Raw genomic sequence first — 15,496 nt, 5'->3', positions numbered from 1 at the left:
GCTGGAAGCAACTTCAGCTAGTTCCACAATGGCTTGTTGTGAAGAAGATATGGATTCAAGTTTGCTAGGAACAGGAGTTTAACGTGGCTGGGGGTGGCACCTGATGCTCAGTGCCATGTAAAACTTGTCCCTGGCCATGGGGCACAGGGGGAGCATCTGGAAAGAGGGAGGAGGAGCGATACCCATTTATCGCAGTACTGACCCTTCATCGCAGAAGCGAAGCACCTCAGAGGCAGAGGTAGTGAGTTGTCCAAGGAAAGACAGTAGTTAATGCTGTTTCTAAACACTGATAAAGGACAGCTCCACGGTGAGGGGTGTAGAGTACCAGCACCTTGTTTCCATACTGTCTCGGGTTCTCACGTTTGTCCTTGTTGGAAGTTGGTGGCTGGGTTCTATAAAGCAGAGTCCTTCCTTCAAGGACTGCACTTCTTCCAGTTACAGTTACTGCAGCAGCAGGTTCTGTGCTTGCACTCTTACCTGAGGTCAGTGATGTGCTGGAACTCAAGTTTGGGGCAGCCCTGACAGGCCACCTTAAATTCAGCTGCCTCACGTGGAACTGGCTTGGATGCAGCGCTGGCTGCAAGGGCAGAGTGGTTTCAGAACAGTAAACTGCTACCCCCGACCTCTGTAATACAGCACCTGAGCTCAGGCAGTAAGCCTTTATCAAGAGAAGGACAGAAGAGGTGACATGTACACGCTGACATTTAACCTCTGTGGGGCAAGCCCAAGGTAAAGCAAGTTTGGCAGAGAAGGTGAGAACAAACTTTGCCATTCAGCCACGTTTGTTTAAAGAGTTCTTGAAACAGATAAGTTAGGAATGGTCAGAGTTAGGTCGTGTCTGAGAACAGACCGAAGTAGTCCAGGCTCCTGTGGTAGCATGGAGGGATGCTGGGTCAGTCTTTTGTCAAGTCTGTAGGAGGGACAGAGGTCTCAATTTCCATCTGCTGCTCTGCGTTTGAGGCTGCTTTTACTGCCCAAGTCTTGTGTAGCTGTAAAGAGCAAGTTCTCCCTTAGTGTAGTCTCTTCAGAAGCACCAAGTCCTGTTTCTGGGTGTCTGTGAAGCTGGGTGTCCAGGTTTCATTTCTTCTCTGTGCTTTTGGGAGGTGTTATTATTCCTCCTGTTGACATGGGTGATAACTGACCTGGGGCAGTAGCTGCTAAACCACTGTTGACTTCTTCCTGTGTATTGGGGAGGAGAAAGGCCGTTAGTACCTGTGGCAAGTTGCACTGTTCCTCAGCGCTTCCTCACACTGCTAGTACAAGTCAAGTATTCCAAGGCACCATTACACTCCAAAGACAAGATGATGAGCTTCTAAACACTGCAGCATACACCGCCCAGTCTTTGCTTATGGCCTCAGCTTTACGGTAAAACACACCCCCTTTAGGTTAGAGCATCAGCAGGCAGGAGCATGAAACAAAGGGTTAGGTGCTGCTGACTGAGCTGAGTGCAGTGTGAGGAGGGAAGTGTCTGGCTGCCCTTGGCTGCCTCGGGAAGAGGCGGGTGCACACACGCAACTCCAGGAGTCACCTACCAGCATGTCCAAATAGTTTGTGTGTGTTTGGATATTATGTTGATCTTCTGCTGCAACCTTCTTGAAGTTCTTCAGCTTCACAGGGGCTTTTTTCACCACGTTGGCAAAGGGCACCATCCACTCCACACACTCTGAAATGCTGTCCCAGTCTAAGCCTGCAGGGCAGAGCACCACGGTGCAGTTAGAAATTAAGGAGTTGCACAGTGTTCCAGTACAGCCATAAGTGTAAAAGCTTGATTAACACTGCAGATAGCAATTCACAAACATCCTCTCTGGAGCTCGCTCCCATGTTTCCCTGTGCCTGGTACTGCAAAGCCTTGTGGCAGAGCACGGGGAGCTGAGGGCTCCTGGTGTGTACTGGTGGGAGGCAAAGTGGCTTCCTCAGCTCAAGCACAAGGTTAGGGTTTTCACTACAGAACCCCACACTGTAACAGCCTGCTACAGGCAGGCTGGGGAGGCACTGTTTGTGCGGGCAGGGAGCCACAGGACAAGGGATTTAAACCAGAGCAGGGTAGGTTTAGATCAGACATTAGGAAGTTTGTCACTATGAGGGTGATGAGACACTGGAACAGGTTGCCCAGAGAGGTAGTGGCCCCTTTCCTGGAGCCATTCAAGGTGGTGAAGCTCTGAGCAACCTGATCTAGTTAAACAGGGGGTTGACTAGATGACCTTTGAAGGGCCCTTCCAACCTAATGCACTCTGTGATTCTATGCTCAAAGCATTTCCTTCTCTTTGGGATTCTGTTAACATCTGAATCAGCAGCAGGAAGGAAGCAAAATTATGGGGGAGCACGCCCCACAGAACAACCTCATCTCTGTGTAGCTTTTGCTCTTGGGCAGCCCAGTAAACCACTACACTCAGAGCAGCTCAGGCTTTCACAGTTCCCAGCCTGGCAAGCCCAGGCTTTACAAAGGCAGCTTACCTGACGCTTTCTTAACCACTTCGATTGAGGTATAGTGGCAGAACGCAGCAGCAGCTAGTGTTCTGTACTGGAAGTCCAAAGAGTTCACATCCAGGATGCACAGGTCCAAGAGCTGAGCAAGTGCAGAGGGGAGGAAACAGGAGTTACAAATTTGAACAAGATGATACTTCTGTACAATCCTGTGGGGGTCATTGCTGTGCACTCAGCTCTTCTCCTGCCCCAGCTGCTCTGTAACACACCTCTGCTTCCTCACATCAACTGTATGCAGCTACTTTATTTCTGGAGCCAAGCGCAGTTAAAGGGGCCTCACAGAGTTGTGATGCAAACAGGTTACAGACATGCAAGTGAAGGGTGCCTTGCACCTCAGGTAGACCTGCAAACTCTTAGCAGAGCTCCAGGAAGGTATTTTCTTAAACTATTACCTAGAAGCTCAGTGACTTAAGACATGTCTGCTCTTCAGTCAGCCTCTCTGAGGCTGGACACACCACATGCCTGTAAGAAACTGAACCCCCAGGGAAGTTTCAAGCCAGTCAAATACCTCTCAGACTGCGGTGGGGGCAAGCACACAGAAACACTGTTACAGAGAACAGAGGTAAGGCCAGTCGGCCACCTTAAGTTATCTCAAGTGATCCACCCTCCTCTCAGAGCTGTGCCCACTGCCTGCTCTCTGCAGAATGCCAGAGTCAAAAATAAAGGATGGATTTGTACTTTCCCCAGTGTACAGAAGTGTTAAAATCCATGAGTGGTGGGAGACAGGAAATTTGTGGGCGCTTCTGCTCAAAACAGCAGGAAGGTCTCTGCAGAGCCAACTTCACATTATAAAGTAACAGGTGAGGGAAACTACCCCCAGGAAAGCCATTAAGGAATGATGCTCTGCAGTGCTTTAATCCCTCCAAAAAGCGTTTTCTGATACAGTTTACTGCCTACCTGTGCTATCTGAATGAATTTTTCCTGAGAATACTGAGGTAGCAGCACTTTTGGAACATCCCTCAGAGCATCCACTTGAAGATAGAGGTTCAGCCAAGAGATGATTGTCACTGGACAGAGTTCCCATTTTAAAGCCTGCAAATATTAAACAAACAGTTAAACCACACATGTTAAGCCACACAAGGACAGCTTTGCCCTCCAAGCTCTTGTCCCACACCTCCCCTCCTGAGTTTGCTCAGCTTATTGTGCAGACCCTCGAAAGACCCTGAAGTCTGTGTACAATTCCAAGCACAAACAAAACATTTCAGATCACATTGTCAGTACTTTTTGAACAGGGCCCATTACAGCCAGCACAAAAGTGTGCCTCAAGCCCCTTGCCCACGCAGTTGGACCTAATGTATCTTCCTCATTCAGCAGCTGGGAAATGAGAGCACTTCCCCGAGCCTTGGGGCTGGCTGCAACTCCTCGCTGCAGGTGAAGCACAAATGCCCAAGGAGCCCTCCGGTGGTAGAGGTGGAACCGTCCCAACATAAGGAGCAGCGAGTAGTGTCAGCTCTGCACCTCACTCTCCTGAGGCCCAGTAAAGGACCCCGGCAGGTGCAGTGAGGTCCAGAGAGCTTTCTGGCCAGCCCCACAGAGGGCTGTACCCGTCAGGAGCCTTTACTTTCACCTGCCCTCTCCTAACAGCCAGGGCTTCACCCCAGCCAGGGCTGCGAGGCTGCACATACAATGAAGGCTTTGCTGTTTTGCAGAGAGAGGCACAAACTGAACACATTCCCTTTCCAAGCAGACAGATGACATTAAAACACAAGGCTGAGCTCAGCCAGCACCGACAGCCACAGCAGAGTTGTTACCTTTAACATAATAAGCTCCATTCTGACAATATCGTCCTCGCTGCAAGCGCCATCCGTGACGTAAGCAAACTCCTGTATTTTAGGAGCATAGATTTCCTTGAAAGGGAGGGAGAACAGTTAAGATTAGAGGGCCTTACGACTCTCAGAAGGCTTGAGCAGGTACTGGCACTGCACAGTCCATACCAGAGCATCAACATGTCTTATGCTAGAACCAGGGTTTTTCTTATTATATGAAGTGACTTGAAACTTACAAGGATGAGGAGACTACTCCAAACAAGTAGGTCATATGTTGCCTGTTGTAAAACATTATAGGTTTACCACAGATTTAGCTTTTTGGGGGAATAAATTCTGACCAAGCAATCAGAACAGCCTTTCATTATACCACTTTCCACTCAGCTATTCCTGTAAAACCAGACAGCATCCTAACTCTTGCACAGCACAGCAAGGGGTTAGAAAAGGTGTGCTGATGCAGGTGATGCACAGTGTCAGCGCTGATGTGGCCTCACTGATTTAAAAGAAAACAAAAATTAAAGAAAAAGGGTAGAAGAAGAGGAGAGAAAAATCCCACAGCCACTGTAGCTGGCAAAATCCACAGTATGGAGGTGGTTACCAAAGACATGTGCCAACCCAGTCATGCCAGCTGGGGCCAGTATAGGTGTGTTAGCAAAAGCCAACTTGTCAGCCAGTATAACCACTTCTCTGCCAGCCTGATGCCCCACGCACTTCCTTAGGAGACACAACTGCTTGCAGTGCACTACCTTGGCTTTAGGAACAGTAGCTAAATAGGGGGATTTCCAAATATCAAGACTTAATATCCCAATTTTGCCTCTCAGTCTAACCTACCACGACCTACAAAAGGAGGCATCCAAAAATATGCTCTGGGCTCACAGCTGTAGTGTGCCATGTAACATATCACCACCACTGCACTGATTGCACTACCTTTAAAATTAAAAAAACCCACCAAACCAACCTCCAGTGAAGGGGTTTCAAGTGATATCAGCCCGACGTACAGGCAATTTGAGACTTAGGCTTGGGTTTGTTCAAGTCCCACACCCACTCCTGAGACTGTTTGCCAATTGCTGTGTATTTGGAAAAAGACAAAACAAAACTACTCCTAGCACATTTGCATACCTTTTAAGTGTATGTGCTCTCCTTCCCTGCTGCTGAGGAAAGGGAGGACAAAGACTAGGCCCCAAGAGATTGACATACGCACAGCTGAAGGAGGAGAAAAAGAATTCCCCTTCTGACCTTCACTGTTGTATGTACACCACCAAGTTCAAAAGATCCAGACAGAAGAAATAAGTGTGTTATCACTGTCTTTTTAGTTATTCCAGACTTAATACCCTCCTCCCTGTAAAAGAGCTTCTTACCTCAAGTTTGGAGGCAATGAATAATGAGGTAATTCCTATGAGCTGAAGCATGCTCTTGTTAATGTTCTTTTGTGTCAACATGAATCTATCAAAAAAGTCTTGAGCTAGGTAGAAGGTTTCCCTGTGGAGTGCATACACCTCACACACCTACAACAGAAACAACAAGAACAATTCCATTTTCTGTTAAAAACTCCACACATTGAAGCAGTCACACTTTAGGAAGTAGAACACAGTATGCAGAGTCTTGGCTTTTGCCCACACAAAGCATCACACACCTAGTTAGGATATAGTGCTTAGTATGGGGCTAGGAAAAGTATTCCCCATGCTCCAACCTAAACACAGATTGTCTATGATGCAGCAGCATAATTCCAAAGTATATTTTTTCCAACCTAAATTGCATCCAGTTTTCCTAAAAAATGAGTACAAACAATTTTCTATTGAAAGAAGAAAACCTCCTTGAGGAGGGGAAAAGCCCACTACAACAAAACAGAAAAACACCCCACTCATTTGCTTAAGAATACTGGGGGCTCAAACCTCAAGCTGAAGTCACTGAGCAGACCCTTCCTGTATCCCTCACAGCTCCTCCTCCCTGCTCTGTCCCTTTTACAGAGCAGAACCACTACACTACTATTTTTTTTCCTTTTTCTTTTTTTTTGCTTTCCATCAAATACTCCTGGAAGCCCCTGCTTGAGAGGGCTGTGCTGGCAAGCCAGGAGCAGTGCTGCAGCCCCCCGGGCACAGGGCAGCCTCGCTGGCTAAGCAGGAACAAAACTGCAGGAGCAGCCATCTGCTCGGCGCAGCCGCGGCTCCCCTGGCAGGGGGACGCTTAATGCGCTCATTGTGCCCGGGCCCTGCAAGTGCCAGCTCGACAAAAAGGGGAAGGAGACTGTCCAGGAGGGGAGATCTTAAGCAGGGGGCTACTTTCTCCTCTGAACTTTAACTGGATTCTGGTGGGTCCACCCCAACTCCTGCGTATCTGCAACTCTCTATCGCTTCCCCAACCAGAAACCAGTTTGGGATCTGTAAATTACTTATAATCTCTGTTCAGTCAACAGGAAAGAATATCCAAGAAATACCCAAGCCCCAGCTTCACTGGGTCACTTGGATACAAAATCAGAAATATCACTGCCATTTCCTAAGATAAGGCTGAAAGCTGATTTGTGAATTAAAACCCTTCCTGACCATCAAAAAATGCAACTGGGTGGCAGTAACAGCAGTGTTGGCTCTTTTAGACCTGATCCAGTATTTGCCACTTCATGTGCTACGCTGGTGTTATTAACTACTGCTCCAAACAAGACTCAGACCTGAGAAGGTACAGAGACCAGGCTTACCAGGGAATAAAGGGCACAAGTTCTGTAAGTGTGTTGCCCAAACGTAAGGAATAATGCTTGGTCATGTTAAATAGTATCTCAGCTATGATGTTACAGAAGACAACTTTAGGATCTTCTGGAGGACTCTCAAAATTGCTGTGATTTTAATCCACTGTGGCATATGGAACCACTGAGCTGGACAACAGCAAGAACCTTGCTGACATTTCTGTTTGGAAATACAAGGATTTCCTAAGAGTTCAAGATTAAAAAAAAAAAAAAAATAGCAACAAAACACAATTTGATGGTGGTGTGTAAGTTACACATTGGAGGAAGTAGTGAAGTGTGCAAGTGGAATAGGGTTTAAATTCATGCTGTATTTTTTAAAAACACAAACCAAAATCAAACACATGTTCCTTCCCCTTCCCTTGCCATTCCCTATTAGCACTGTTGCACCAGGACAGCAAGAGCGCTGCCTTCCTGGAGGACTTGTTATGGGACTGGCAAACCTGCAGGAGCCCTTCTCCTGATGGGCAAGGGCTGCACGAGTCAAAGGTTGCTTATGGCAGTGGTGACTGAACACACACAGTGTAAGGTTCTCTGAAACACCCCCAGAAGGTAGGTCTCCCTTGGCAACACCAGTGCTCCTCCACGAGGGCTGCCCAGACTGACAGTTTCCATTTTGTTTGGCAACTGGAAGGCTCTGAGGTACAGTGATCACAGGGGAGTGTGGGCCATGTGTCTGCAATCGTTTTCCAATAGGAACCTGCCTGTATCAAGACCCTTCAGATGTCAGCCACTAGTGTACTACTTTCTTCTGCTTCAGATAGAATTAGAAATTCACTAACAAGTCAGAAAATAGCATTAGGGGCTGACATCTCCTGATGTATGCAGGGTGAAAGTGAAAACTCAAGTCATCGATACAGATACAGTTGCCTCATGGCTTAGATACAGTCTAAGATGCAAAGGCAGAGCTCCACAACTAATCTGTCTACAGCTATTTCAATACAAATGCCCAAATCTAGAGCTCTCCCCTTCCCAGGTGGCAAGAGCAAAAGTTAAGTGCTGCAGCTCACTGCCCCCATCTCCTGCTGGGGAAGACTGAATGTAGCTCACCAGGAGGATCAAGAACTGTAACCTGGGTGCCCTTCGCTGCAAACCAGTTTTGGTGTTTATCATCACTCACATTGTGCTATTGGATCCTTAGGTAAAAAGCTGTACTCTCCCCTGCCTGCTTCACAGGCACAACACACAGCCAAGTAACTCACAGCACGTACCTCTAAGAGCCAGTCTAACAGTATGGATCTCATGTGGGGTTGCAAGCTAGAGTGTAGTGACACGAAATGATGTTTGCAATGAGTATATCTGTTCTCCTTCTTCAGCATGTTGAGCCAGACATCTTTGGAATTCCCCCAGCTATGGAAAAGAGTTGCACAAAGCACTGTTACGTATATATACACTTTCACAAAAGGAGCACAAAAGCATTATTTATTGTTTAGAGATATTCAGGAACAAAGAGAAGATTTCCATGTACTCTAAGATCCTTGTGGTAATTAGAAAGCTGCAGGTACTTTGAGCATTTTACATCACAACAGCAGCTTGCCAAAAGCATCAGCAAGTCCAGTGTTACAGAACAGCCAATAGACCCATGTGCATCCTGAAGCCGCACACATGAGAGTTTCAGAGATTGCCTAGTTAGGTGGCTGTCCAGAGAACAAGAGAAAACCCACAAAAAAACCCCAGACTGTTCCCCAAGAAACACAAAACATACATGAAGTTGTCTGGATTATTTTGGGAAAAACATTTACTGATGGTGTTTGGAAGTCACTCATCCATCCCTCCCTCTTCCAGCCTACCTGAAGGCAAGCTGGAGCACAGAAAGTTCCATGTGAATTAAGGAGGAACTTTTTCACAGTGAGGGAGCACTGGGACAGGCTGCCCAGGGAGGTTGTAGAGTCTCCTTCTCTGGAGACATTCAAACCCACTGGATGTGTTCCTGTGTGATTTAGTCTAGGTGATCCTGCTCTGGCAGGGGGGATGGACTAGATGACCTTTCAAGGTCCCTTCCAACTCCTAATGTTCTGTGATTCAGAAACCGGCCATCGTTAGAAAAACTGAGCCCTTGTTTATCACTAATTTATAATTTATTAGCACACAAGTCTACTTGGCAAGAAGATGCCTATATCATTAATATCACTTGGCTTTTGTAATTATTGTTATTATGAATTGATATGTTTTTTTTTCTTAGGTGTACTTTTCACCCTACAGTTCCTAAGTTTCATTCTACAGTTACATTAGCAGTACAGTGCTGATTCTGTATGGAGATTTTTCAAGCTGTATGTTTACCTTGCCCCAAGTGGAACCAGAGACACTAAGCAGACCTGATCACTGGTATCCTCTACCAATTCTAACCCAGACCAGTTTCGTTCTGCTGCCATCTCAAGTTAAACACAGGAGAGTTACTTGCTTGTTTGATGCACAAGTGTCCCCATTAGAGGCATCAAGAAGCCTCCCATCCTGCAGCAGTTTGGAAAGCAGGAGAAGGCAGGAGACGGTAATTGATCCTCTCATTCAGCTTATCAGAAAGGACAGAGCCCAGTGAAAGAACATCAAGGATCAAACTCCTCGCAGGGAATTCTGTATCTGAATGTGTCTTTGGGATCCAGCTGTTCTCCAACAACTTGCTGAAGGAGTGCCTGACATTCCCTCATTCACCATCATCATCCTTATTATTTTTTAACCACTACTTTGGACTAAGCTTTCCAACACATACAAAAGTGTGGTTTACTAGGTACAGAGAAGAGCACACTGCTCTTTGAAGCACAGTTCAGCAAGCTTGAGAGCAACACTGGGAGGAAAAAGGACAGCTATGAAAGGTGAAAATTACCTGTCTGGTGTGTTTATATGACTTGGGGAAAAAAAACCAGATTTTCTGTGGGTTTTGGCTATCAAATTGTTTGTGGGATGGAGAGACATCAAAGTCTGGACAGAGTACTGCCCACTACTATACAACAACAGATTTTACCAGAGTAGTTTGGCATATTTGATAAGACATCAATGACCACTGCACTGGGTAAACTTACCTGAGCTCTGGCAGAGGTGATGGATTTATGAAGAGGTTTCTGAACCTGTATTTTTTGAACTTTGAGAAGTCAGTGGTTACTGATTCCTTGTGAGGAGTTTCAATAATTATGCAAGGCGAGATGCCTCCCGTTATCGCGGCCGGCCAGCAACTCTGCAACACAAACAAGGGATCTTTAAATTCCTGATTCTGCTGAGAGAGGGAAGAAAGGTGAGAAGCACATTAATGTCACAACAATCTGTGTAATGTATCTGAAGTCTTTTTGGACCTCAGCATGGATTCAAGTACTGAAATGGAGGACAGAGAGATTAAATGCCAACAAAGCCTTTCGGAGTCAGGGCAGAACACACATAAACAAATTGGCTAAGTTTCGGAAACTCAGCTTTTAGGAAAACAACTGTCTTTAGTTTATGAGCCTGCAAGTAACCTATCCATTGCTTGAGCTGCTCAGTACACGAGGCAAAGGTACACACTGCTCCTAAAACACAAGACATTAGGTTGCCTGTCCTATCTACTTATCTACTGAGAGAGAAAAGAAAGGAGAGGGTGGAGGTTCTACTGTCTCTCAGTGGAAATTCAGCAACTTGTTATCTTCCAATTAAGCAGTCCAGAGAGGAGCCACCCATCTCGGCTCCTGAGCTAGATACCCACTTGAGCAAGCAGCAGCTGTGAACTATCTCTCAGCCTGCCAATGCCAAATATGGGATGCAACGACTCAAAAGGAGAAGACCCCAAAGTTATTAATGCAAAAAGCTTCACAGAAGGATTTCTAGATTAGTTAACTCTGCAACTGGTTTCACCAATACTTATTTGGATGTACATAACCAATACAAGTCAGGAGGTATCAAATGCATGGGGCACATGCAACCCCATAATGGCTGACAGCCTTCAAAATGGTGACATGGAACTTCAATTACATTCTGTGCCTTTAGGGGTATCCCATTCCCAGAGAAAAGCAATGCCTGCCCCCTGAACACGGAAGTTTTTCCTACACAGCTCTTTTGGCAAGGTAAACTATCTACCATTTCCTTAGTCTGTCTAAATCTATCTATCCCCCAGGTGAAGTACTCTAAGGGTGAAGTTAGGTATTTCAGCAGAACTGATCTTAACAGCCACAAGAGAAGAGACACCCTGCTCCATTTTCTCTCCTGTGATCCTCACTCTCCACGTCCCTCTCCTTCCTTTTTTTTTTGTCAGCTTTGATGATTGTCAGACTCTCTGCTGGATTGATTCAGCTCACTAACCTGGCAGAACAGTACCTCATTTTGTACAGCCAAATCTGAAAGCCAAGTCTGCATACTGCTTCACATAGAGAACCAAAAATGGAGCATGGCAGGGGATGGGGTGCATGGCCAGCTATCAAGAAGGGAAAGGGGAGCAGGATTCCCCCTTCTCAGCAAAGGTAAGTTGTGACATATGGTTTCAACCGAAGTACAGTACAGCTGATGTACTTACACAGCATTTATACCTACACAAAGTTTGCAAAACTTCACAATCTGAAGAGTTTTGCTTCACTGTAGCTGTGAGTCTCATTTGTTTTACAAAGCTACATTATTTTACTAATCCACTTTAAACAACTGTAAAGCCCCTCACTTGGTTTGGAAGTTTCCTACGTTAGTTAAAACAGATTCCTAAATTGATTAAATTAATCAAAAAGAACTGTTACATGAAAGTAAAGAGGGCCTGCATGGTTAGGAGTCTTAACTAAATGGCCATGAAACCACACCTTCTGTTAAAACAAGTGCAATGATTTGCCTCCAGGCCTTACCTGCTCTGCCTGTGAAATTATTGAAATACCTGGGTTTATTCTCATTTTTACACCTAATCTTACCCTGCAGTGGTTCCCATATTGAAGGGCCCTTTATCTACAGCAAAGCCACACGTAAGAAAGCAAAAACATAGAAAAGGAAGCCAAGGTGCAAAGCTCACGTGGTTTTTAATTTCTGAAGGTAGAAACTTCCCCTATTCAATACTTGTGTGGAACACGACTTCATTCCCACCCAACATAAACCAGATGGACTCCCTCACCTAGCTTGAACCAGTAATCAGGATTGAATTACCTTAATCTCATATTGATGCTTTTTAGCGATTTTCCCATCTTCTCTTTTCTTCATCTCCTGCTGATAAGAGAGAGACATATCAAGACACTGACAATGACCAGTACACACACCTTTAACACTAAATTGTTGCTACCCCTGCCCCACTTTATAACTCCACAGGGTAAAGATTCCCCCATCCAAATGCACTTTGGATATTCTTAAATTCATAAAGTTGCCCAAACTGGTCACCTCTGCTGGTCTCCTTTTTCTGGTCTGGAGATGTTCTGGTGCTTGAAGTTCTTGTGGAAACTCTTGACGTGACAGTGGCGGCTGCTGCTGCTTGGCTTGCAAACGGCTACTGCAAAGAGCAAAAAGACACTAGATGTTAGAAAGGCTGCAATTGTTAGAGGGATACAGATAAGCTTAGTGTATTTCAGTGCTCACAGTTTACCTGCGTCTTGACATCTTCTTTGGGCTGTAAGATCTCTACCTGGACCAAACGAAACCAACACAGGCTCTGTTAATGGATCCTCTGGAAGTTGTACCAAGTTCTGTACTTTGCATCACAGGACACATCACAAAGATCAGCATAGTTTACACCACTGAAAAGTATGTTACTGGTGTGAGGGACGCCTAAGCAGAGGACATCTGTGCAGTGTGCACATAACCACAGGCAACTCCACGTTCTGCTGGGAGTTAAACTGCTGAAGTGGGTTATACAGCGATGCCCACGTATGCCAGCAGCCAGCTTGGCTCAGGCTAGCTGGGCTCGTCTAGCCTGGGTTTGGGAGGGAAAGCTGTAAAGGGACATTTCCCACGCAGGAGGATGGCGGGGGGGGGGAGGGGGGGGGGGGAGAGATGGATTTGTCCCCGCGGTTGTGACAGCCCCCACTCCCACTCCACTGCAGCCACCGGGCACCCACACAGCAACACGTTGTGCCGATGCAGCGGCTCCCTCCGAGGAGATTCCGCCGCCGGCCCCCCACACCTGCCGGGATGGGCCGGGCCGGGCCGAGCGGAGCGGAGCGGAGCTGAGCTGAGCCGGGCCGCCTGCCACCGCCCGCGCTCACGTCGCGCCGGTTCCGCGCCAATTTCCAGAGAGCGGGGAGGCGGCGGCCTGCGTTGCGCCGCGCCGCGATGGGCCGGGCCGGGGGGCGCCTCGGCCAGCCCCGGGGCGCAGCGGGGGTCAGGATGCGGAGGGGGCACTGCCGCTGCCCGCCATCGCTCTCCCTCCCTCCAAAAAGGACGGAGCTGCCCCCTGTCCCCGTCCCCGTCCCCCTCCCCGCCCGAGGGGTGCTGAGGGGACGCGCGAAGGGGCAGGGAGCAGGGCAGCACCGCGGCCCCCCTTCCCCCGCGCTCCCGCCTTGCCGCGAGCGAGGCTCCCTCCAAAACGTGAGGGGGAAGTGGGGGCGCCGGCCTGCCGGCAGGGCAGTCCCGCACACGGGGACCCCCCCTTCCAGCCAGGACGCTTCGCCCCGGGGGGGAACCCCATACAAGCGCGGGATGAGCCCGGGACCCCGCGGGGGTCGGGGGCGGTGAGGGGGGTGCCCCAACCAGGCGTCCTCCTCGCAAAGCCCCTGTCCTGAGGGGCAGGGCGGGGGGGGGGCAGCCGGGACCCGCCGCCGCGGAGGGGTGAAGGCGGGCGGCGCGGGCCGGCAATCGGGGTCAGCCCGCCAAGCGGCTCGGCCGGCTTCCCCACCCCCACCGCGCCCGTCTCCCTCCAAAACCCGGCAGCCCGCCACCCCCACAGGGCTCCCAGCCGCCGGGCGGCCCCGAGGAGGAGTGGAGGTGATGGCGGGTTCCCGCCGACACCCCGGCCCGCCGCGCTGCCTCCCGCCGGCGGTGCCCGCCCGGGCCATCGCCTCTCGCAGGGGCTCCCCACACTGCTGCCTGCCCTGGGCGGGAGGGCACCGCGGGGGCGGATGGGGCCGCGCGCGGTTACCCACCCCTCCGGTCTCCCGAGCCGCTCTCCCTCCAAAACGGTGCCCGGGCGGGCAGCCCACCCCACCGCTCCCGGCCGCCGGCCCGCGCCACACCACCGCCCGCCGCGACTGGGCCCCTCTTATCCCCTCGCACCGGCACCGGGTCTCGCCGGTACCTTAGCTACCACTGCCACCGCTACTGCCACCGTCACAATCATAACCACTACTGCCACCGCGATCGCCGCCGCCACCACCATCACCACCGCCACCATCATCACCACCGCCACAGCCTCCCGCCGGCGGGACCCCTTTCTGCCACCCCCCGCGCACCTCTGCCGCCGCCGCCCGGGCCGCGCTGCTCAGCTGGCGGTGGCGCCGGCGCCAAGTCCTATATAGTGCGGCCCGGGCCCGCGCTGCGCATGTGCGAGGGCGGCAGACAGCTCTCCCGCCCGCCGCCCTCCCTCAGCCAGCGCCCCGCTCGCCCCAGCACCGCCCCTTCGCCGCAGGGCCGTCCCGCTCCCGGCCGAACCTCCGCCGGCCGCCGCGGCACCCCTGCATCTTTCCCGCTCGCCCGCCACGGTTCCCTGGGCGGAGGCATCCCAGGAGGTGCCGAGAGGAGGGCTGCCGCTGCCGCCACCTCACAAAGGAGAGCCACCCGCTGCCCGTCCGCTTTCCCCCCACCTCCGCGCCGCGTCCCGCCCCCCCCCGGCAGGGCACCCCCGGCACCGTCATCCCGCGCCGCTGCGCCAAGCCCCGCGCCCGCGCCCCACCGGGGCAGCTCCGCCGGCGGCCTCACGCGCCGCGCGCCTGGCGGAACGCGGCCCGCCCGCCCAGGGGCGGGGCCGCCGCCCTGCCTGGCCAATGGGCGCGCGCCGCTCCGCGACAACGTGCAGCGGGCGGCGGAATGTAAACACGGCTCCGCCGCGCGCGCCCGGCGCTGCCCCGCCCCGCCCCCTCTCCCTCCCGCCAGCCGCCTGGCTGGTGGCACCGCCGGCAGCCCCGTCAGCGCTCATCCGGCCCCGCCGGCAGCTCGTAGGGCCGGGGAGGGGCCCGCCGCCCGTCAGCGACACCCCTGCCAGGCGGGCGTGCGAGCGACAGTCCGCTTCTCCCTGCGGCACCAGCCTCCGGCCCAACCGACACCCCGCTGCGGTCAGCAGCTTTCCACACGCTTCAGCCGGGCCCGTTGCTGCCCCTCGGGAGCCACAGAGTCCCGGGCCGCGGGATGAAGGCAAACCCCGCATCCGGCATGAGACGATGCTGAATCATAGAATCGTAGGGGTTGGAAGGGTCCTCAAGAGATCATCGGGTCCAACCCCCCTGCCAAAGCAGCTCCCTAGGACATATCACTCAGATAGGCGTCCAGGCGGGTCTTGAATATCTCCAGAGATGGAGACTCCACCACCTCCCTGGGCAGCCTGAAGCTTACCCTCTGCCAGGCACACTGTCCAGGCCCCAGTAACAGCGCTCAGGGGTGGCATGGTGCTTTCTTAATAAACATCCTCAAAAGAAACATTAAAACCAAACCCCACACCCCCAAAAGC

The 15,496-nt window shown here is 50.9% G+C and overlaps 1 protein-coding gene across 1 annotated transcript; it reads right to left on the bottom strand.

Moving 5' to 3' along the window:
- Nucleotides 1-1,077: 1,077 nt before the first annotated feature.
- On the bottom strand, nt 1,078-13,892 carry CCNE2 (cyclin E2; the record flags this gene model as incomplete). Its single annotated transcript, XM_084280265.1, has 12 exons — nt 1,078-1,179; nt 1,533-1,687; nt 2,455-2,566; nt 3,382-3,516; nt 4,236-4,331; nt 5,606-5,752; nt 8,190-8,328; nt 9,996-10,147; nt 12,055-12,111; nt 12,283-12,391; nt 12,485-12,519; nt 12,957-13,892. The coding sequence occupies 12 exons, from the start codon at nt 13,890-13,892 to the stop codon at nt 1,078-1,080; spliced, it is 2,175 nt and encodes a 724-aa protein (XP_084136391.1).
- Nucleotides 13,893-15,496: the final 1,604 nt, after the last annotated feature.

The sequence above is a fragment of the Gallinula chloropus genome, assembly GCF_964237585.1.
Source record: "Gallinula chloropus genome assembly, chromosome: 2".
Lineage (NCBI taxonomy): Eukaryota > Metazoa > Chordata > Aves > Gruiformes > Rallidae > Gallinula > Gallinula chloropus.
Note: the sequence above shows the minus strand (reverse complement) of the source record. Positions and strands in the feature narration are given on the sequence as shown.